This window comes from Mesoplodon mirus (assembly GCF_964341445.2).
Source record: "Mesoplodon mirus genome assembly, chromosome: 13".
Classification (NCBI taxonomy): domain Eukaryota; kingdom Metazoa; phylum Chordata; class Mammalia; order Artiodactyla; family Ziphiidae; genus Mesoplodon; species Mesoplodon mirus.
Genome location: NC_138989.1, coordinates 66,843,032 through 66,867,576, shown reverse-complemented (window position 1 = coordinate 66,867,576; position 24,545 = coordinate 66,843,032). Strand labels below are relative to the sequence as shown.

The following is a 24,545-nucleotide window of genomic DNA, read 5'->3' as shown; positions in this document are numbered from 1 at the left end:
ATGGCCGGCATCCCAGGCGTGGCCCCCAGGTTCCCCCACTCTGTCTGAACTTGAGTTGAGCAGTGAATAAATACACTGCTAGCGGGTAAGCCACAGAGACTTCAGGTTTATCGGCTACAGCGCTGGCTTCACCTTAACTCATAACCACACCGCCCCGCCTCCACCAACTCCTTTTCTCTACATGTTTCTCCACATGTTTTCTTCGGTGCTTCTAATATAATGAGGCTTCTGTACAATTGTGTCACCTCTCTGTGGCCCCAGTGGATTCCCAGCTGGGCTTCTCAGAGCCCCAGGGATCCTCAGGAAGGATTCTCAGGGGCGTCTCTGGAGATCAAGGGGCAGGTGGGCAGGACCCCTCACCCCTCACCCCTGCTGCACCCAGAGGACTCCTTTCCCTGTTTTGTGTATTAGATTTCCTCATCAGTTCTGTCATTTGTGATATGGTTTCTTCTTGTAAGTGGAGCTCAGAAGTGAACGCGCTGGCGTGGTCTCAGGCCTGCTCCCTTGTCCTGAACTTGTGGTGTGACGGCTGTCTCGGCTGCTGAGGGATACAGTCCACCCAGACTATGTCCTTCGAGCCTCTGAGGGTGACAGCCAGAGAGGACTCCCACCTCTTCCCAGGCCTACGGGGCCTCAAATGGACAATCCAGGACAAACCGAGGGTCACCAACTGACTCTTATGGGCAGGTGGGCGTGATACCCTTTCTCCCACTGAAGTTTCATTTCAGCCATACCTCATTACCCTGAGGCCAGGCTGATTGGGGCCACTTTCCAAGCCCAGTGACAGACAAGAGAATTGTGGTTGAAGCTGGCACATTGGGAGGGTGAAGCTTTTGTGAACGTCTGTTCGGCTACAGGATCAAGTCTGTACACGTCAGCTGGGTATTCAGAGCCCTGCAGCCTTTGGCCCTTCTCACCTATCTAGCTTCACTTCCTACAGTCAGTGTCCCGCTGATCTGAGCCCTCACCAGTCCTCCAGGCCGGTTCTTTATCCCTCTCAGTGCTTGGTGGCTCTCTTCCCCTCCCCCAATACACAGAGCTCTGGTTGGCCCCTTAGGATGTGTTCCTTCAGCTGCATGCTCATCTCTGACGTGTACTCCATCTTCCCAGCTAGACCATCACTTATGTCTCTGATCTCTGCGAGACACGTCCAGCACGCTCAGAGCCAAGTCACCGAGGGACTGCTGTGCGTGTGGTGGTTTGGGGGATGGGGACATGGGTGACACATCCCTGATCCAGAATTCCTGAGAATTCTGAACCTTGTGTCACATGGTGGGATTTCTACAGAGGCCTAGGAATCAAAGTAAATGTGGATGGGCTGAGTCTTAATTTGTGGGGAATCAGATTGTCCCCCTCCCTTACAGATGGGGAAACTGAGACAGACTGAATGGGGATCATGGCCAGAGAAATTGTTAGTCCAAGTTCTCGGTTTCTTGATGGGGAGGAGTGTGGCAGAGACAGCTAATTTGTACCCCATGTCTGTTCCCCTCTTTCATAGTAATGGACACAGAGTGGCAATGGAGTAAGTGTCCACTTCCCAGCCTCACTGCAGCGAGGTGGGACCATGTGACTAAGTTCTGGCCAACAGGACACGAATGGAGGTGAGGTGAAGTCAAGGGAACTGCCCTCCTTCCCCACCTTCCCCCAGCTTGTAAGGGCAACACCCTAAGGTGGCAGAAATACAGGACAGAAGGGGCTTGGGCCCTGGATGACTGTAGAGCAGGTCTACCACATTGGCCCTAGACTATCTACTTTGGATTATTATATAAGAGAGAAATAAACTTAACTTCTTTTTTCTTAAATGAGAAATACATGTTATGTAAGCTGTTGAGAATCTGGGTTTCTTTTACAATTGGCAAACCCATATCCTACCTGGTATAGGGGTTTCCTAAGGGAGCCTCTAGCAGGTAGAAGGCTGGTGGCAATGTAACATCTCAGATGATGGAGCAACTATCCTATGCTAAGGGCTTTACAAATTCTATTTTACTTACTTGTCACAGTGACCTTGTGTGTCATGTATTATTATATCCATTTTACAGTTAAGGAAACTGAGATGCAGAGAAGTTAAGAAACTTGCCCAAGGCCAAACAGCTAGTCACCGGTGGAACTGGGAACTGAGCCTGGCTCTGCCTTTGAAGCTGATGAAACCATACCATGCCTTCCAGAGGGAAAAAATAAAGGGAGGTGGAAGAGAGGGAGGGAGGCAAGTGAGAAAGAAGGAAAAGGAAGCAAAATCAGTAGAGTATGGAGGACCAGCTGTGACCGCCTTGAGGGTGACCTGATGGCCAAACTCAGTCTGGAAGTAGCGAGGGCAAATGCCCGCTGCCAGGGGTCCCCAGCTTCTGTGTCTAGGGACTCTGTTTGGTCCTTTTGGAAGAGACTGCCTGCCCCAGCCCCCAGGGTGAAACCAGAGAGCTGCCTCCAGGTGCTGGCTCGGCCGTCGGGCTCTGGTACCTTCGCTGTTCACTTCAGGGAGTAGCTTGCGCAGTGGCCTCTTCACCTCCCAGGTGCTGCTGACGAAGGAAGGCATCACCTTGAGCAGCTCGTCCTTGTCCTCCTCCCGGATCACAGGGATGGTCTCCAGGATGAGCTGCATCTGCTCCAGCTCGTGAGCCCCTGGGGAGGTAAACACCAGATGGTTGAGCATGCTGCCCACGTGGCTGGCGTGTGTGGAAGCTCCCGGGCCGCTCTAGGACCTTGGGACAGGGGGACCAGAGCTGGGCTGGAAGCCAGGGGACCTGAGTTCAGTCTGCCACTAACTTGCTGTGTGACTGTGGGCAAGTTGCTTGCCATCTCTGGGGCTTGGTCAAATGTAGAAAGAAGGGGTAGTCTCTGGGGCCCCATCCGTTCCCCTAGCATTCTGTGCCTCTGGAATGGACCAGTCTCATATAGCCTGAGTCAGCCATCACTAAAGTGATGGGAGCAGCCTGGCCCAAGGCTTTCCAAATGCTCTTTCCCATAGGCCTCTCTGTATGTCCTTTACTGGGCTGGGGAAGGAAGTGATTTTAAGGCCAGGAATGAGTCTTACCTTTCGGATTCCCATTAGGAGGAAAAAAAGTCAGGAAGAACAAATGAAGCTTGGGACGTGTCATGAGCACACTGCCTCTGTGCTCCTTTGGGCAGAGGGAGGAAGACACACTGTGCCAGGTCTGTGGGACAGGATGGAGTTGAGCATTCAAGCACTCATTCACTGACTCATTCATTCATTCAACAAATGATTATTTATGGAGTGTCGTCTCCCTGCCAGGCATCATGCTGGTTGTTGGGAATGAATACCATCCTCATCCGTAAGAAGCTTCAGGCTTTGTGCATCTTGGAAACTCAACTCCTCTTCTATGCTTAGGCCATCACGGATGCTGCTTCAGAGCTTTGACACTGCTGGGATGGGTCAGGTCTGAATCCTTGCTGCCCACTCTGACTTCCAGGCTGTTCTTACCTCCAGTTCCTCCATTTTCCCTTTTGGCATGAGTAGCCTTGCCATTTACCTCTACCAGGTTAAATCCAACCAGGCCCCATCTTCCTTAAGAAGTGCCCCTGACTCACCCAGCTGCACAGAGCTCCCTCCCCTTACCACCGATTCCCATGGGGTCCCAGTCTTCCAGAAGCTGGTAGCCAAGGGCGGGGCTCTTCTGTGTCCCCCATGATGCCCTGTGTAGCACTAAGCACTTGTGGATGCTGTGAGCCCTGACCCAGAAAGTGCCTACGGATCAGCATCTGCTCTGAACAAGTCCCTTGGCCTCTCCCTGCAGTGGGCTCATGTAGGCTCAGTTCGGAGACTCTGGGAGACTTGTGGGGTCCCCTCTCCAATTGAGCACTCCAGACCAACCTCTCACAGTGGCAGGGAGAGGAGAGGAAGGGGCTGAAATGTAGGATGGGTGTTTTCAGGGGTCAATCTCAAGGTGTTTGAATGTACACGATTATTGATTTTGAAAGTTCTGTGCTCAAAAGGCTTTTTTTAGCCTCTCCAGTATTTTGCCTGAAATGGTGTATAATCAGGTGCCTCCAAGTGGTGCCATAAAAGCTGCAGAGGTAATGTCAAAGAGAAAGACTAGCATGTTTGTGATTAACATGTGTTCCCACCCCCACACTTTTTTTGTGTGGTACACGGGCCTCTCACCGTTGTGGCCTCTCCCATTGCGGAACACAGGCTCCGGACGCACAGGCTCAGCGGCCATGGCTCACGGGCCCAGCCGCTCTGCGGCATGTGGGATCTTCCCGGACCGGGGCACGAACCCGCGTCCCCCGCATCGGCAGGCAGACTCTCAACCACTGCGCCACCAGGGAAGCCCTGTTTTCCCCTTTTATTGAGCTACAGCAGAGGAGAAGGAAGGTGCCTGGGTAGCAGCTTACCAGCAAAGAGCATCCTCCCCGTGAGCATCTCTGCCAGGATGCAGCCAGCGGCCCACATGTCAATGGCTTTGGTGTAGTTGTTAGGGCAGAGGAGCAGGCGTGGTGAGCGGTACCATTTCGTTACCAACCCTTCTGACAGGTAACCCTGGAAGACAAAACCCCGGCTTCCAGTAATCAGTCGTTTGTAGACACCCCCCGTCACATGCCTCTCCTCCTTTCCCTTCCCAGGGAGACAGGACCACTTTCACTCTCCATACTTTCCCATTGATCGTCTGGTTAGAGGGGTTCAGGCAGCTTTGTGGAGCTCAGAGCCTTTGGTGGGGGAATCTTATGAGGCCCTGGAGTTCTCTTCTGTAGAAAGGGATCCAGGATGACACTATTTAAGAAGCAATGCTTTCCCACCCCATCTTGATGTAACGACGCATAGCACTCTACCCTCACCTAGGAAGAAGTTGGAAAAATAGGAGCCATACTTGAGTTTGTTATCACCATCAACAGAGTAACGGTGAGACAGTGGAATTTGATTTATTCAGTGGCTGAATGTCAGAAAGAGCTGTAAAATTTAAATCAAGCCAGTTGCTTTGGTGCAGATGATTAAATTAATTCTGCCGTGATGCCAGACGCCAAGCCCCTGCTGGGAATGGATGAGGCCAGCTTCATAATGGGTGCGGGTGAAAGGCTTTTGGAAGCAGCCCTGAAAGGCAGAGTGGACACAGCTTTGGTTGGCCCAAAGGATTCTGGGAGTTCTACAGAGTGTCTTTGGGGGGATAGATGTTCTAGCTGATTTCAGCCACTGCTCAATGTGCGGTCTGGAGTGGAATCCCTCACTACGGGATACAGTGACAGCATAGGTGCTTTAGCACAGATAGGGAAGTACAGCCAGGCAATTCGGAGCTTGTTCTCTATGTAATTCACAAAGCTGGCCCAACAGTGGAATCTGGGAAATGTCTGTTGAATTATGTGGAACGGTCTCTCTAAAGTGAAAAAGTAGACCTATTTGGTGGTCAAGGTCAGATAATTAGCACCAGGGGGATCCAGTGAGAAATTCTAGGGATGGTTTTGTTATTTGCTGTTGTAGTTTCCGATTTAGCATCTAATTTTCCTTTTTGCTGATGTAAAAAGTATCACAGACCTAGGTTAAAAACATGAAACGTTAGGAAGCCCAAGTACCCAGGAGCTTTTGATCAATTAATCTGAAATCTCATCACTTGTTGAGCAAAGATTTATTATGTTTTAAACCTGAGAGCCCTGAGTTACAGCAGTTTTCTCTCCTCTGTGGCACATATTTCTTTAGAGCAGGTCCTCAGACTGGTGGAAGGAAGGAAGAAAAGACTAAGCTATACCCATTCCCCAGCCTCGATGCTCCAAAATGAGCTCCTTATAATTTTTAAAATATGCCCCCTTTCTCTGTCCTTTGGGCCTTTGCATGTGTACTTTCCAGGGATGGGTGTCCTCACACCCACTGTCCTTCCTGGCTAACTCACACTCAGGCCTGCTTCCTCTCAGAAGCTTCCCAACTCCCTGGGATTACGTTGAATGCCCCTTCCCAGGAGCTCCATGATCCCTGCCTTGTTACTGTTTCTTTACTTCTCTGCAGTTCCACCTTCACGCACCCCACCCCCAGGACCACTAGACTATTCACCCCTCATGGGCAGAGGCTGTATCTTGTTTCACAGCCATTTCTGCGTTGCCTACTTCCAAGTCTGCCTCCTAGGAAATGTCCAATGAACACGGATGGATGGATGAGTAAGGAACGTCTCACATGGTCTGAGCCCCTTCAAAACGGGGCACCTTCTGGAGGAACCACTGATCCTCTTCTTTAACAGACCTGATTTTATGGAGAGATCCAGTTCCCACTTTCAACGGTGGATGAGGAGTTTAGAAAAGTTGACAGCTTTTGCCTTATGCCTTGCCTTCTTCCAGAAAGGACTGGCAGGTGTAAGTAATTTTTTTAAGTCAGGTTTACTGAAGTATAATTTATAAACAGTAAAATTCACTCTTTTTAGGGTACAGTTCTATGAGTTTTGACAAAGCGTAGAATCATGTAACCACCATCACAATCAAGAGACATACAGTTCCATCAGCTCACGCAATTCCCTCGTGCCCCCTTTTGGTCACCGCCGAGCCCCAGTTCCCTAGAAACCACTGTTTTCCATCCCTTTAGTTTTGCTTGTGCAGAACGAACGTAATATAAATGGGATCACAGTGTGTGGCCTTTTGAGTCTGAATTCTTCCCCTTAGCATAATGCATCTGGACTCATCCACATTGCTGTATGAAGAGTAATCTGTTAGGAGTTTAAGTTTGATTCTGAAAAGGAAAGAGACAAGCCAGACTGTAGAAGCTCACATCTGGGTGGGTGGCTTATAAATAAAGAATGGTCCAATTTTATTTTCCAGTCAGAGGGTGAGAGTGTCAGAGGAAGACTAAAGCAGAGTACCCAGAGGGGAGGTGAATTTACTCTGATGTGTAAATGAGCAATCTTTTATGGGACGGAATTCCCTATAATTAACCCCTGCCTATCTGCAGAGTCTGGAGCTGAAGTGGGACACAGAGAGCTTCCTTCTGAAACACCTGCCCTGAAAGTAAAAGATGTTTGCATGGGCAAGGCTGCCCCAGGGCCAGAATTATGGGCAAGGCCATGATAACTGCTGAGAAAGTTCACCCCTGGCTCTTCCTTACCTTTGAATGAAAACCAAGAACCTGCCAGATTTTTGTCAACTACTAGCTGCTTCCCTCAAGTTATTTGTCCCTCAGGTCAGAGGATTTACTGATATATTTTAGAAGCCACAGGACAGAGGAGAATTTGGGAAGGTGCAGTGGCTTTTCTGCCAGGCTCTGGAGCAAGGGGAGCCCTGGGGAAGGGGGGGATGGGAACAGAGGGGAGCCTCCATTCCTGGGTCTGTGGGGCAGACATGGGGAGGGGCTGGAAGTCTTGCCCTCAGCTGAGATGAGCCCTGGGTGTCTGAGTGGGAGAGACACTGGGGCCCACCGCATACTACTGGTGATCTGAATTCAACAGAGGAGTTTTAGTTGAGTGGATGGGGCAAAAGTCAGAATTTTCTAGAACAAAAAAAAATCTTTAAAGGTACCCAGGAGTGGAGACTCAATTTTATCAGAAGGGCCCATAAATCCATAAGTGTACTGGCTCAACAGAAACCCTTAAATGGCTTTCCTGCCGGAGCCTGCAGGGTGAAGATAGTTTCAGCTCCTTTTGGATGTAGAGGAAGCTGTCTTCAGTGATCAGACATGGTCTCTCCTGGGTCTCGCCCATCGGCAGGCTGACCAGTGGGTGGGACAGCGGGCACAGGCAGGGCGTGTTGTCTCATCACCACGCTGGGGAGACGGGAAGTGGACACTCCTCGGGTCGCCCCCTGAGTGTAAGAGGCAAGACCAGAATCACCCTTTCCCTAGTGTCCCATTCCTCCTGCCAACCTGTCCCTTGGTGTTTCCGGTGAGAAGGCAACTCCGGAGGCACCACTGGGAGGGGTGGACACGGTTTCCTGTCTAGACCCCACCATGGGGCCTTTGGGCTTCTTCAGCTATTACTCCAACCAGCCCATTGTGCTGGAGTCATGTCCAGCCAGTGAGAGGCTTTGACTTTGAAAGCCTTAAAGGTGTTTGGAAATAATCTGGTAGCAGCTGCCCCAGGAGGAGAGTAATTAGGGACCCCCCACAGATCCAGAGGGAGGGTAGAATTAAAGCTGAGCATTCTCTTTGCTGAAGGAGCAAGGAAACCACACTCAGTCCCAGCTGCCTGCCAAGGAATTCAGAACAGCCTCCATCGAACTCCACCCCTGAAGGGTGGGCACCCCTCCACTGCTCCAGCGAGCCTGTATTGGGTGGGCTTCAGCTCTGCTCAGCTTGCCTTCTCTGTGCCTCCACTGGCCCAAGCCTGATCTCTTGGGTCTGGGAGTCAGAAGGCTGGAGGAGAAGGCTTGATCCCATAAACTTTCCACTTCACCCTTTAATGCACCTACTGGCACCTCACAGAGGTAGGGCAAATTTAACTAGGGACAACACTCTCCCAAGAATAAAAGCCCTGGGTGTGGGAAGACACCAAGTTAGCATCTCCCCACAACTAGGGCGCCTTCCGGCTGCTGGTGGGGACCCTGATGCCCAAGGAGATGGGAGGAACCCCCAAGTGAACTGGTAGGATGTGGGGGGACTGAAGGGGGAGGATAAGTGGAGGCTAGACAGAATTGGCACCCCTGAGGCTGGGGAGATCAGGAGAGGCAGGCAGGAGGGACCCTCATGGAAGAGCAGGAGAGGATGGAGGGTGATCTCCTGGCCCACTCAGGCCGGGGAGCCTTCTGAGCTCCCAGGCCGATACCCCCCCTCCAAAGCCCCCTCCAGGCTGCATGGGTCCTGGGGGCATAGGAAGGAGGCTGAGAGGAGAATAGGAGAGGCAGGTGGGAGGGTCCCTCCCAGATGGGAGGAGCAGGAGAGGGGAGGAGGGCGTTTGCCCCACCCACTCGAGTCCGGGAAGCCTGCTATGCTCCCAGGTGAGGTCCCCTGACCTCTGAGACCAGCAGTGGGGGGCACGCCTGGGCCCCTTCTGTTCCTTGAGCCTAAGCCCCACCCCCACAGCCCCCAGGGCCTTTTCCAGCCCTGTGGGTCTTGAGCATAGGCCCCACCCACCACCAAACCTCGCCCTTGCATAGACCTCGCCCTCCACAGCCAAGGCCTCCCCCCCCCCCCCGCCTTTCTTTCTTTCTTTCTTTCTTTTTTTTTTTTTTCCTTCTTCCTCCTCCTCTTTCTTACTATTGTGGTACTGATGTACCTTCTGGTTGTTGATTCATCTATATTTTTATCTTTATATTCTTTCTAACATATCTGTTAGTTTCCTAGTCTAATTTTATTTTTTTACTTTGTTATTGTTCTCTCTCTCTTTTTTTTTTTTTTTCTTTTGCCACCCCACATGGATTGCGGGATCTTGGTTCATGAGCTGGGGGTTGGACCAAAGCTCCTGTGGTGGGAGCTCCGAGTCCAAACCACTGGACTAACAGAGAACCTCAGACCCCAGGGAATATTCATCAGACAGAGGTCTCACAGAGGTCCTCATCTCAGCACAGAGACCCAGCTCTACCCAACAGCCTACAAACTCCAGTGTTGGAAGCCTCAGGCCAAACAACCAGTAAGACAGGAACACAATCCCACATTAAAAAAAAAAAAAGAGAGAGACGGCAAAAAGTATGTCACAGATGAAGGAGCAAGGTAAAAACCTACAAGACCAAAGAAATGAAGAGGAAATAGGCAACCTACCTGAAAAAGAATTCAGAGTAATGATAGTAAAGATGATCCAGAGTCTCGGAAATAGAATGGAGGCATGGATTGAGAAAATACAAGAAATGTTTAACAAGATCTAGAAGAACTAAAGAACAAACAAACAGAGATGAACAACACAATAACTGAAATGAAAAATACACTAGGAGGAATCAATAACAGAATAACTGAGGCAGTACAACGAATAAGTGAGCTGGAAGACAAAATGGCGGAAATAACTGTCAAGGAACAGATTAAAGAAGAAATAATGAAAAGAATTGAAGACAATCTCAGAGACCTCTGGGACAACACTGAACACACCAACATTCGAATTATAGGAGTCCCAGAAGAAGAAGAGAAAAAGAAAGAGTCTGAGAAAATATTTGAAGAGATTATAGTTGAAAACTTCCCTGACATGGGAAAGGAAATAGTCACCCAAGTCCAGGAAGCACAGAGAGTCCTAAACAGGATAAACCCTAGGAAAAAGACACCAAGAAACATATTAATCAAACTAACAAAAATTAAATTCAAAGAGAAATTATTAAAAGCAGCAAGGGGAAAAAAAAAGCAACAGACAAAGGCATTCCCATAAGGTTATCAGCTGATTTTTCAGCAGAAACTCTTTAGGCTAGAAGGGAGTGGCAGGATAAACTTAAAGTGATGAAAGAGAAAAACGTACAACCAAGATTACCCTACCCAGCAAGGATCTCTTTCAGATTCAATGGAGAAATCAAAAGCTTTTCAGACAAGCAAAAGCTTAGAGAATTCAGTACCACCAAACCAGCTTTACAACAAATGCTAAAGAAACTTCTCTAGGTGGGAAACACAAGAGAAGAAACCCAAAACAATTAAGAAAATGGTAATAGGAACATACATATCAATAATAACCTTGAATGTAAATGGATTATATGCCCCAACCAAAAGACACAGACTGGCTGAATAGATACAAACAAGACCCGTATATACACTGTCTACAAGAGACACTTCAGACCTACGGACACATACAGACTGAAAGTAAAGCTATGGAAAAAGATATTCCATGCAATTGGAAATCAAAAGAAAGCTGGAGTAGCAATACTCATATCAGATAAAATAGACTTTAAAATAAAGACTGTTATAAGAGATAAGGAGGGACACTACATAATAATCCAAGGAACAATCCAAGAAGAAGATATAACAATTATAAATGTTTATGCACCCAACATAGGAGCACCTTAATACATAAGGAAAATGCTAACAACCATGAAAGGAGAAATTGACAGTAACACAATAATAGTAGGGGACTTTAATACCCCACTTAAACCCACAGACAGACAATTGAAACAGAAAATAAATAAGGAAACACAAGCTTTAAATGACAAAATAGACCAGATAGATCTAATTGATATTTATAGAATATTCCACCCCAAAGTGGCAGAATACACTTTCTTCTCAAGTGCACATAGAACATTCTCCAGGATAAATCACATCTTGGGTCACAAATCAAGCCTCAGAAAATTTAAGAAAATTGAAGTCATATCAAGCACCTTGTCTGACCACAATACTATGAGACTGGAAATCAATTACAGGAAAAAAACTATAAAAAACACAAATACATGGAGGCTAAACAGTGTGCTACTAAATAACCAACAGATCACTGAAGAAATCAAAGATATAATTAGAAAAAACATAGAAACAAATGACAATGAAAACACGACAATCCAAAACCTATGGGATGCAGCAAAAGCAGTTCTAAGAGGGAAGTTTATAGCAATACAATCTCACCTCAAGAAACAAGAAAAATCTCAAATAAACAATCTAACCCTACACTTAAAACAACTAGAGAAAGAAGAACAAAGAAAACCCAAAGTCAGTAGAAGGAAAGAAATCATAAAGGTCAGAGCAGAAGTAAAAGAAATAGAAAAGAAGAAAACAGTAGCAAAGATTAGTAAAACTAAAAGCTGGTTCTTTGAGAAGATAAACAAAATTGATAAACCCTTAGCCAGACTCATCAAGAAAAAAAGGGAGAGGACGCAAATCAATAGAATTAGAAATGAAAAAGGGGAAATCACAACTGACACTGCAGAAATACAAAGGATTATAAGAAACTACTGCAAACTACTGTGTGGCAATAAAATGGACAACCACAAAGAAATGGACAAATTCTTGAAAGGTACAATTTTACAAGACTGAACCAGGAAGAATTCGAAAATATAAACAGACCTATCACAAGTAATGAAATTGAAACCATAATTAAAAATCTTCCAACAGGGCTTCCCTGGTGGCGCAGTGGTTGAGAGTCCGCCTGCCGATGCAGGGGACACGGGTTCGTGCCCCGATCCCGGAAGATCCCACATGCCGTGGAGCGGCTGGGCCCGCGAGCCATGGCCGCGGAGCCTGTGTGTCCGGAGCCTGTGCTCCGCAACGGGAGAGGCCACAGCAGTGAGAGGCCCGCGTACAGCTAAAAAAAAAAAAAAAAAAAAAAAAAAAAAAATCTTCCAACAAACAAAAGTCCAGGACCAGGTGGTTTCACAGGCGAATTCTATCAAACACTTAGAGGAGAGCTAACACTGATACTTCTCAAACTCTTCCAAAAAGTTGCAGATGGAGAAATACTCCCAAATTCATTCTACGAAGCCACCATCACCCTGATACCAAAACCAGAAAAAGATATCACAAAAAATGAAAATTATAGACCAATATCACTGATGAACATAGATGCAAAACTCCTGAACAAAATACTAGCAAACAAAATCCAACAACACATTAAACAGATCATACACCATGATCAAGTGGGATTTATCCCAGGGATGCAAGGATTCTTCAATATACACAAATCAATCAATGTGATACACCACATTAACAAATTAAGGAATAAAAACCATATGATCACCTCAATAGATGCAGAAAAGGCTTTTGACAAAATTCAACACCAATTTATGATAAAAAAACTCTCCAGAAAATGAGCATAGAGGGAACCTATGCCACATATGACAAACACAAACACAGCAAGCATCATACTCAATGGTGAAAAACTGAAAACATTTCCACTAAGATCAGGAACAAGACAAGGATGTCCACTATCACCACTCTTATTCAACATAGTTTTGGAAGTCCTAGCCACGGCAATCAGATAAGAAAAAGAAGTAAAAGGAATCCGAATTGGAAAAGAAGAATTAAAACTGTCACTGTTTGCAGATGACATGATACTATACATAGAGAATCCTAAAGATGCCACCAGAAAACTACTAGAGCTAATCAATGAATTTGGTAAGGTTACAGGATACAAAATTAATGCACAGAAATCTCTGGCACTCCTATACAGCAACAATGAAAAATCAGAGAAATTAAGGAAACACTTCCATTTACCACTGCAGCAAAAAGAAAAAAATACCTAGGAATAAACTTGTCTAAGGAGGCGAAAGACTTGAACTCAGAAAACTATAAAACACTGATGAAGGAAATCAAAGATGACATAAACAGATCGAGAAATATACCATGTTCTTGGATTTGAAGAATCAATATTGTGAAAATGACTATACTACCCAAAGCAATCTACAGATTCAATGCAATCCCTATCAAACTACCAATGGCATTCTTCACAGAATTAAAACAAAAATTTTTACAATTCATATGGAAACACAAAAGACCCCAAATAGCCAAAGCAATCTTAAGAAAGAAAAACGGAGTTGGAGGAATTGGGTTCCTTGACTTCAAACTATACCACAAAGCTACAGTAATCAAGACAGTATGGCACAGAAACAGAAATATAGATCAATGGTACAGGATAGAATGCCTAGAGATAAACCCACGCACATACAAGCACCTAATTTACAACAAAGGAGGCAAGAACATACAATGGAGAAAAGACAGCCTCTTCAATAAGTGGTGCTGGGAAAACTGGACAGCTACATGTAAAAGAATGAAATTAGAACACTCCCTAACACCATACACAAAAATAAACTCCAAATGGATTAAAGACTTAAATGTAAGACCAGATACTATAAAACTCTTAGAGGAAAACATAGGAAAAACACTCTTTGACATAAACCACAGCAAGATCTTTTTTGACCCACCTCCTAGAGTAATGGAAATAAAACCAAAAATAAACAAATGGGAATTAATTAAACTTAAAAGCTTTTGCACAGCAAAGGAAACCATAAACAAGACCAAAAGACAACCCTCAGAATGGGAGAAAATATTTTCAAATGAAACAACAGACAAAGGATTAATCTTCAGAATATACAAACAGCTCATGGAGCTCTCTATAAAAAAAAAACCCAATCCAGTTAAAAAATGTCTATATAGACATTTCACCAAGGAAGACATACGGATGACCAAGAGGCACGTGAAAAGATGCTCAACATCACTATTAGAGAAATGCAAATCAAAACTACAATGAGGTGTCACCTCATGGCGGTCAGAATGGCCATTATCAAAATATCTAGAAACAATAAATGCTGGAAAGGGTATGGTGAAAAGGGAACCCTCCTGCACTGTTAGTGGGAATGTAAATTGATACAACCACAGTATGGAGTTTCCTTAAAAAACTAAAAATAGAACTACCATATGACCCAGCAATCCCACTACTGGACATATACCCTGAGAAAACCATAATTCAAAAAGAGTCATGTACCACAATGTTCATTGCAGCTCTATTTACAATAGCCAGGACATGGAAGCAACCTAAGTGTCCATCAACAGATGAATGGATAAAGAAGATGTGGCACATATATACAATGGAATATGACTCAGCCATAAAAAGAAAGAAAACTGAGTTATCTATAGCGAGGTGGATGGACCTAGAATCTGTCATACAGAGTGAAGTAAGTCAGAAAGAGAAAAACGAATACCGTATGCTAACACATATAAGTGGAATCTAAAAAAACAAAAAAAATGGTACTGATGAACCTCGTTGCAGTGCAGGAGTAAAGATGTAGACATAGAGAATGTACTTGAGGACACAGGGTGGGAGGGGGAAGCTGGGGTGAAGTGAGAGAGTGGCATGGACATATACACACTACCAAATGTAAAATAGGTCGCTAGTGGGAAGCAGCCGCATAGCACAGGGAGATCAGCTCGGTGCTTTGTGACCACCTAGAAGGGTGGGATAGGGAAGGTGGGAGGGAGATGCAAGAGGGAGGGGATATGGGGACATGTGTATGCATATGGCTGATTCACTTTGTTGTACAACAGAAACTAACAGTAATGTGAAGCAATCATACTCCAATAAAGCTCTATTAAAAGAAAAAAGAATAAGAGTGCAGTCAGCCGTAGCTCTGTGCGTGCGTTGGGGTGGGGGGATGGCAGGGCAGGCAGGAAGGTTTGCTGCTCCATTCGTACCGAATGGAGCGGGGCTCTGACAGCCTCACCTTGCCGACCAGAAGTCTGTGGCATGTGTCCTGGGAGTCCAACATTTGTCATCCATGTGTGGCAGAAATGAAATGACTAAGATCATCCCTGGCTTCAAAGAGCATGTAATGTGGTTAAATAGATGAAACGTTCAATAGGAAAAGACGATCGGAAGGACCAGGAGAGGATCTCGGTCAATATTTATGTAAGACTTGCTCTGTGCTGGGCGCTGTGTTAGCATTTTACCTGAATTTATTCAACAATCCCTCCACCAGATTCTAGATGCAGGCTCTCTACACAACTTGTCCAAGTTCACATGGCTGGGAAGTGGTCCAGGGCATCCAGCTGCAGAGCCCATACCCTAGCCTGTATGCTGCTGGACCTCCACCACCTCGCATACTAAATAGAGTCGATGGTAGGGAGGAAGGCAGAGGCGTGCTCAGAGCACAGAGGGGTGGTATTTTGTCCTGAGGTGGGTCAGAGAAAGCTTCATGAGAAGAGGTTGGTTTCAGTTGGTCTTGATGGTTGGGGACATCTTGGATAGCTGTGCTGGGGAACATCTGAGGGGGTGGTGGCCGGGGGGAGCCAGTGTGAGTAAAGGTTGGGGGTCCGGCGAGACCTAGAGTGTGCTCAGAGGACAGACATCTGGACGTGTGGACAAATGGGACATGGGGAGGGGCTGAGGACACTGACCTTCGCGAAGGTCAGTGGTCCCCAAGGACCTCCTGTATTGGAATCAGGGGAAATGCTTGTGAGATGTGCAGACTGGCCAAAGCTGCTTAGAGTCCTCCAATCTCCATCTCATATGAGCTCCCAAGGGAACCCTTATGCCCCTCCTACTTTGAGAACCCCAGGAAGGACGCAGGGAGCTGTGGAGGGACGCCGAGTGGGGAGGAAGGGATGGTGGGTAGGATGGGGCTTTCAGCATAGGCTGTGGAAAGCCCTGGGCAGGCCTGTGCCTGTGATTGGGCTCCTGCTGATTCTGACTAGTGGGAGGGCCGTTCTTGGAGCACTCGTGGCAGTTGCAGGCTCAGCACACCTGTCACTGGAAGCTGGAGAGGCTTGCAAGCTGGGCTGGCAGCAAAGATGCTGCTCTCCAGATAGCAGGGGGTCAACAGTCTCAGAAAGGCTTCGGGAAGGCCCCTGGGTACCACACTTCCTTGAAAGCGGGTAGGAATGCACACATGGACTCCTGTCTGATCTAGAAGAAACTAAGTCAAGGGAGAAAGGAATCAGGCTATGGAGAAGCAAAAACTTTGAGCTTTAGGGGGTCAATGGTGGCGGTTGCACGATTGCTGTGATTTTGTGGAGGTGCAAGTTCCCAGAAGAGCTCCTGATGGACGTGCTGTGGAAACCAAAGGAACATCACATAAGGAATGGGAAAGACAGGGCACGCTGAGCCTGGAGAACATTGTGGGGGGCATGAAAGCTGCTTCTAGACACATGCAAGGCTGTCATTCGGACCAGGAGCTAAGCTTGCTCTCTGAGGCTCTTGGGACAGACATGAGCCAAAGCGTAAGGCAGAAATCCATGCAATACGCTGATAATAGCTAACATTTATTGAGCTTCTCGAACTGCTCTCATGCTTCATATGGATTAACTCATTGCATCCTTGCAACAACCCCATGAGGTACGGACTCTCATCATAGTCATTTGACAGGGAGGCATCTGAGGAACAGAGAGGGTAAGCAACCTATCCACAGTCACACAGGCTGTAAGTTGCACAGCTGGGATTCAACCCCAGGTTGTGCTGATGTAGCACCTTTGATGTGAATATGCAGCTGTACTGCCTTTCAAGTAAAGAGAGCCCTCGAAAGCCACCGGGCTGTCCAAGGGCGGCTGGGCTCCTGACAGGCAGAGGCGGGCAAGCACAGAATGGGCAAGCTCGTGGGAGATGTGTCAGCACCACCCTCCAGAGCGCAGCTCCTCAGGCCTTGGCATGCACTCGAATTCCTGGGAATCCGGGCTGAATACACGTAGATTCCATTTCGTCAGTCCAACAGGGTGATGCCGATGCTGCAGGTCAGGGGACTGAACTTGGACGAGCAAAGCCCTGGATGACCTTTAATATCCTGCCCTGCCTGAGGGATTTATGACTTTCCTTGCTCACAGGCCAGGCAGATTTCTCTAACTGAGCAGCAGACTGACCTGTAATAGGGGCTAATTCTTTGTTACAGACACTCATCAGAAGATCATTTAGAAAAACAACACCCTCCCAGAGGCCCAGTTTAGGAAGAAATATATGGCCTCCCTCTCCACAGCCTCCTTCCTCTGAAGGTATAATACTTATTTGTGCCAATATCCATGTCATGTTCATTAGAAGCCTTTTAAAAAAGAAATAACATCACAGCGGAATCACCTTTCTTATTGATGACTCTAAACTCAGTCTATTAAACGCATTTCCATGAATATATGCAGCAGGGAATCTCTCAGGCTGAGGGAAGGAACACACAATCTTAAAAGCCCATCATTACAACACAGTGATTGGTAAGTCACCTGGTACATTCTGTTTGTGCAGCTAAAATACACACGGTGAAGAAACAGTATTGTTCAATCAGCTGCACTGAGTTTTCATGAACTTCTAAGATGCCCTTAAATGCTGATCTGCTGCCTTCCTTTCTCAGGGCTGCCCCTTCCCCACTCCATGCTGTGGGGAATCCTGTCCAATGAAATTCATCTCTTCCCCAGTTTCCATGGAAATCAACCAAAAGCCCAGTTAAGTTCCTATAGGCCTGCAGCCCCCATGTGGTCCCTTCGTTTTACATTAAAAACAATTATAATAGAATTGCTTTAAAAAACAACTTATTTTTAATCGTGGTAAAAAGCACATAAAGTTCACCATCTTAACTGTTTTTAGGTGTACAATTCAGTAGTATTAAGTACATGTTATGCAACCATCACCACCACGTGCAAAACTGAGTAAACAGTAGCTTACCGTACTCCTCCCCCCAAAGCCCCTGGCGACCACCACTCTGCTTTCTGGCTCTATGAATTTGACTACTCATCTAAGTGGGATTATATAGTATCTATCCTTTTGCGACTGGCTTCTTTCACTCAGCATACTGTACTTCTCCTTACTTTTTTTTTTTTTTTTTCCGTACGCGGGCCTCTCACTGTTGTGGCCTCTCCCGTTGCGGAGCACAGGCTCCGGATGCGCAGGCTCAGCGGCCATGGCTCACGGGCCCAGCCGCTCCGCGGCATATGGGATCCTCCCAGACCGGGGCACGAACCCGTATCCCCTGCATCGGCAGGCGGACTCTCAACCACTGCGCCACCAGGGAGGCCCTCCTTACTTTTAAACAGCAGGAAAGTGGAAGCAATGGAGTTGGGCTTCTTTTTAAAAAGCACTTTCTTGAAATGTTGTTGTCTTCTAATTCAACTAGAGCTCACCATCACAGATAAAAGCTTTGGACATTATCTCCTGGGGTCCAAGTCATCAACTCTGAATTCTCTTACAGTTCAAAGACATGATCAAATGTTTTGTTTGTTCGGTGATGTGCGGGGATCGCCAGCTCTAATCCCACCGTCCTCGCTAGGACCAGGGCTGGGCTGGTTAGAGAGCTGGGTGGAGGGAAGGCTTGGTGTGGCTGCTTCAGCCTCAGTTTCCCCATCTGCTTGTGCTGCTGGTCTCGTAGCTTCCCTCTGTGGGGCACTAGAGTCCTAGGATTCTGCATCACAGTCACTAGCAACCTCTAAGTGAGGGACCCTGCTGGGCCAAAGTGATTAATTTTTAATGAGCCGGTCTGTGAGCAAATGGCTCCTTTTAGGAAGATACATTAACCACCAGACCATAATTAGACATTTGTCTCGCTGACTTTCAAGGGGAAATCTGGCAGCACACTGGAGCAGCAGCTCTCAAACCTGATACACATTAGAAGCACCTGGGGAACTTAAGAAAAATCCCAACTCTCAGGCCACCCACCATGCTGATTACATCAGAATCTCTGTGGGAGGCCCCAGGCATCAGTCATTTCAAAAACTCCCCAGATGACCCCAATGTGCAGCCCTATTTGAGAACCGGTATCCTAGGGATCCTTCGCTCATCAGCTATGGAAAGGTAGGCAGTATTTTCACAGTCCCCCAATTAGTGCAGCCTTCTATTTCTGGCTCCACTCAAGACGAGATGATTCCTTGAGTAGCCACAGTGGTCTCCAGACATCTGACCCACAGGAAGTAAAAACTTACTGGAAAATAACCAATAATAACAACGGCTGCTATTTATTGAGAACTTAGGATATGCTCGGCACTGTGCCCAGTGCTGCTTTATTATCAGTGCACTTAATCAAAGCGACCCTATGAAAAAAGTATAGAGAGATGAAAAACTTGACCAAGGCCAAATTAGATACTAGCTGGCAGCACTGAGAATCCACCCTGGCAGTGAACAAAACAAAGTCCCTTGTAGTCATGGAGCATACATTTTGGTAGGAAAGACAGCTGAACAAATAGATGTATAATATGTCTGGTGGAGAGACTGTGAAGAATAAAAAATAAAGCAGGGTAAGGAGATACAGTGATGGATTGAGTGGGTGGCCCAGGAAGGCCTCTACAACAAGGGGACATGTGAGCAGAGAACAGAGTGAATCAAAAGGAGCGACCATGTCGGGGGAAGAATATCGGAGAAGTTGGTCTCTGAGCCCCAAGGCCTCCCCTTCTCTCCCCCACTCCTGTCCCCAAATGGGGGCATCTCTCTCATCTTCCCCTCTCACCCAGCAAGCCCTCCTCTCAGTCCCTGATTAATCCCCACGTGTAAATAAATGCGAACAGGTTAGAAGTGGGAGGGAACTAATATTGGTTGAGCCCCTGTTATGCACAAGGGATTGTGTCAGCATTAGCTCAGCTGACCTCCTGATAACCCTGTAAGGTAAGTATTTATTTTTTCATTTTCTCTGTGGGGAAATTCTTGCAGGCCCCTCTCCTCTGCCTGGCTTAACTGGTAAGCCTTTGTGATCCTGGCACCTTTCATCTCCAGATCACCGCTCCATAGGAGGGGAGGCCCTGAAGGCAGGGACCAGCTGTTTTGTCTATGCCTTGCAGGGTAGACGCTCACTTTAAATGCGGTGAATGAATTGGATAAAAATCTAAGCCAAAGGAATGATTGATATGCCCGTGGTGGAATTTCAGACACTGACCACCAGTCAAGAGGAGATTGTTTTGAAGTTTGTTTGCTTGGTTTTTTTGAATTTTATTTTATTTTTTTATATAGCAGGTTCTTATTAGATATCCATTTTATTCATATTACTGTATATATGTCAATCCTGATCACCCATTTCATCACACCCCCCCCATCACTTTACCCCCTTGGTGTCCATACGTTTGTTCTCTACATCTGTGTCTCAATTTCTGCCCTGCAAACCAGTTCATCTCTACCATTTTTCTAGGTTCCACATATATGCGTTAATATACGATATTTGTTTTTCTCTTTCTGACTTACTTCACTCTGTATGACATGTCTCTAGATCCATCCACGTCTCTACAAATGACTCAATTTCGTTCCTTTTTATGGCTGAGTAATATTCCATTGTATACATGTACCACATCTTCTTTATCCATTCATCTGTCGATGGGCATTTAGGTTGCTTCCATGTCCTGGCTATTGTAAATAGTGCTGCAATGAACACTGGGGTGCATGTGTCTTTTGGAATTATGGTTTTCTCTGGGTATATGCCCAGTAGTGGGATTTCTGGGTCATATGGTAGCTCTATTTTTAGTTTTTTAAGGAACCTCCATACTGTTCTCCATAGTGACTGTATCAATTTACATTTCCAACAACAGTGCAAGAGGGTTCCTTTTTCTCCACACTCTCTCTAGCATTTGTTGTTTGTAGATTTTCTGATGATGCCCATTCTAACTGGTGTGAGGTGATACCTCACTGTAGTTTTGATTTGCATTTCTCTAATGATTAGTGATGTTGAGCAGCTTTTCATGTGCTTCTTGGCCATCTGTATGTCTTCTTTGGAGAAATGTCTATTTAGGTGTTCTGCCCATTTTTGGATTGAGTTATTTGTTTTTTTAATATTGAGTTGCATGAGCTGTTTATATATTTTGGAGATTAATCCTTTGTTGATTAGTTTGCAAATATTTTCTCCCACTCTGAGGGTTGTCTTTTCATCTTGTTTATAGTTTCCTTTGCTGTGAAAAAGCTTTTAAGTTTCATTAGGTCCCATTTGTTTACTTTTGTTTTTATTTCCATTACTCTAGGAGGTGGACAAAAAAAGATCTTGCTGTGATTTATGTCAAAGAATGTTCTTCCTATGTTTTCCTCTAAGAGTTGTATAGTGTCTGGTCTTACATTTAGGTCCCTAATCCATTTTGAGTTTATTTCTGTGCATGGTGTTAGGGAGTGTTCTAATTTCATTCTTTTACATGTAGCTATCCAGTTTTCCCAGCACCACTTTTTGAAAAGACTGTCTTTTCTCCATTGTATATCCTTGCCTTCTTTGTCATAGATTAGTTGACCATAGGTGCATGGGTTTATCTCTGGGCTTTCTACCTTGTTCCATTGCTCTATATTTCTGTTTTTTGTGCCAGTACCATATTGACTTGATTACTGTAGCTTTGTAGTATAGTCTGAAGTCAGGGAGTCTGATTCCTCCAGCTCCATTTTTTTCCCTCAAGACTGCTTTGGCTATTCGGGGTCTTTTGTGTCTCCATACAAGTTTTAAGATTTTTTATTCTAGTTCTGTAAAAAATGTCATTGGTAATTCGATAGGGATTGCATTGAATCTGTAGATTGCTTTGGGTAGTATAGTCATTTTCACAATATTGATTCTTCCAATCCAAGAACACGGTATATGTGTCCATCTGTTCATTTCACCTTTAATTTCTTTCATCAGTGTCTTATAGTTTTCTGCATACAGGTCTTTTGTCTCCCTAGGTAGGTTTATTCCTGGGTATTTTATTCTTTTTGTTGCAGTGGTAAATGTGAGTGTTTCCTTAATTTCTCTTTCAGATTTTTCATCATTAATGTATAGGAATGCAAGAGATTTCTATGCATTAATTTTGTATCCTGCTACTTTACCAATTCATTGATTAGCTCCAGTACTTTTCTGGTGGCATCTTTAGGATTCTCTATGTATAGGATCATGTCATCTACAAACAGTGACAGTTTTACTTCTTCTTTTCCAATTTGGATTCCTTTTATTTCTTTTTCTTCTCTGACCGCCATACCCAGGACTTCCAAAACTATGTTGAATAATAGTGGTGATAGTGGACATCCTTGTCTTGTTCCTCATCTTAGAGGAAATGCTTTCAGCTTTTCACCACTGAGAATGATGTTGGCTGTGGGTTTGTCATATATAGCCTTTATTATGTTGAGGTAGGTTCCCTCTATGCCCACTTTCTGGAGAGTTTTTATCATAAATGGGTGTTGAATTTTGTCAAAAACTTCTTCTGCATCTATTGAGATGATCATATGGTTTTTCTTCTTCAATTTGTTAATATGGTTTATCACATTGATTGATTTGAGTATATTGAAGAATCCTTGCATCTCTGGGATAAATCCCACTTGATCATGGTGTATGATCCCTTTAATGTGTTGTTGGATTCTGTTTGCTAGTATTTTGTTGAGGATTTTTGCATCTATATTCATCAGTGATATTGGTCTGTAATTTTCTTTTTTTATAGTATCTTTGTCTGGTTTTGGTATCAGGGTGATGGTGGCCTCACAGAATGAGTTTGGGAGTGTTTCTTCCTCTGCAATTTTTTGGAAGAGTTTGAAAAGGATGGGTGTTAGCTCTTCTCTAAACGTTTGATAGAATTCACCTGTGAAGCCATCTGGTCCTGGACTTTTATTTGTTGGAAGAATTTTAATCACAATTTCAATTTCATTGCTTGTGATTGGTCTGTTCATAGTTTCTATTTCTTCCTGGTTCAGTCTTGGAAGGTTATACCTTTCTAAGAATTTGTCCATTTCTTCCAGGCTGTCCATTTCATTAGCATAGAGTTGCTTGTAGTAATCTCTTAGGATCCTTTGTATTTCTGCAGTGTCTGTTGTAACTTCTCCTTTTTCATTTCTAATTGTATTCATTTGAGTCCTCTCCCTATTCTTCCTCGATGAGTCTGGCTAATGGTTTATCAATTTTTTTTTATCTTGTCAAAGAACCAGCTTTTTGTTTTATTGATCTTTGCTATTGTTGTCTTTGTTTCTATTTCATTTATTTCTGCTCTGATCTTTATGATTTCTTTCCTTCTTCAAACTTTGGGTTTTGTTTTTCTTTCTCTAGTTCCTTTAGGTGTAAGGTTAGATTTTTTTTTTTGAACTCTATACTTTTTAATGGTTGGCTTTGTTCATCACTGAATTTTTGTCTTTTGTCTTCCCCTCCAGTTTCAGAAAATTACAGGTGATGCTGGGATTCCTTTGCCTGTCGACTCCTTCCATGTCCCAGTCTCTACTCAGGAGGCCTTAGAAACTTCCAAAGACAACCTGGGGGTCGCAGTCACAGAGCAGCGGCAGGAGTCTTTTGAAGATTTCATTGCTAGAACGTGTTCTCTTTCAGCAGATGTCATTTCTGGAACTTTGTTAACATAGTTAAGTCTCTCTCTCTCACAACTAGCCCACTTGGCTCCACGTTCCTTAACGCACCCGATGCACTTGCACAGCATTGATGGGCTTTACACAACTGGAAGGTCACATCTTTATTTCTTGTTGCAGGAACACAACATCTGGAAACTTTATTTCTATCGGAAGGTAGACCGGCAGCAGCCACGGGCAGACGGCGGGCTCGGCCCCCACGAGCGACTCCAGCCTCAGCTCCAGCTTCTCTCCCATGTCTTCGCGCACGGCCCCCGCACCGTGCTAGTATAAGGTTAGATTTTTAATTTGAGACGTTTGTTGTTTCTTGAGGTAGGATTGTATTGCTATAAACTTCCCTCTTAGAACTGCTTTTGCTGCATCCCATAGGTTTTCAATCGTTGTGTTTTCATTGTCATTTCTCTAGGTATTTTTTGATTTCCCCTTTTATTTCTTCAGTGATCTCTTGGTTATTTAGTAACATATTATTTAGGCTCCATGTGTTTGTGTTTTTTACATTTTTTTCCCTGTAGTTCATTTCTAATCTCATAGCTTTGTGGTCAGAAAAGATGCTTGATATGATTTCAATTTTCTTAAATTTCCTGAGGCTTGATCTGTGACCCAAAATGTGATCTATCCTGGGGAATGTTCCATGCACCCTTGAGAAGAAAGTGTAATCTGCTGTTTTTGGACGGAATGTCCTATAAATATCAATTAAATCTATCTGGTCTATTGTGTCATTTAAAGCTTCTGTTTCTTTATTTATTTTCATTTTGGATGATCTGTCCATTGGTGTAAGTGAGGTGTTAAAGTCCCCCACTATTATTGTGTTACTGATGATTTCCTCTTTTATAGCTGTTAGCAGTTGCCTTATGTATTGAGGTGCTCCTATGTTGGGTGCATACATATTTATAATTGTTATATCTTCTTCTTGGATTGATCTCTTGAACATTATGTAGTGTCCTTCCTTGTCTCTTGTAACATGTTTTATTTTAAAGTCTATTTTATCTGATATGAGTATTGCTACTCCAGCTTTCTTTTGATTTCCATTTGCATGGAATATCTTTTTCCATCCCCTCACTTTCAGTCTGT

General features: G+C 45.0%; 1 protein-coding gene across 1 annotated transcript in view; it reads right to left on the bottom strand.

Moving 5' to 3' along the window:
- The window catches only part of MAPK4 (mitogen-activated protein kinase 4), a gene marked incomplete at its 3' end in the record, with an annotated part of 74,822 nt that overhangs the window by 6,069 nt on the left and 44,208 nt on the right, over positions 1-24,545 (bottom strand). Inside the window, exons 2-3 of the mRNA XM_082640786.1 lie at positions 4,351-4,495; positions 2,455-2,616 (exon numbers count right to left, since the gene is read on the bottom strand). Of these exons, the coding sequence (XP_082496912.1) occupies positions 2,455-2,616; positions 4,351-4,495 (307 nt within the window). The remainder of the gene's footprint in view (positions 1-2,454; positions 2,617-4,350; positions 4,496-24,545) is intronic.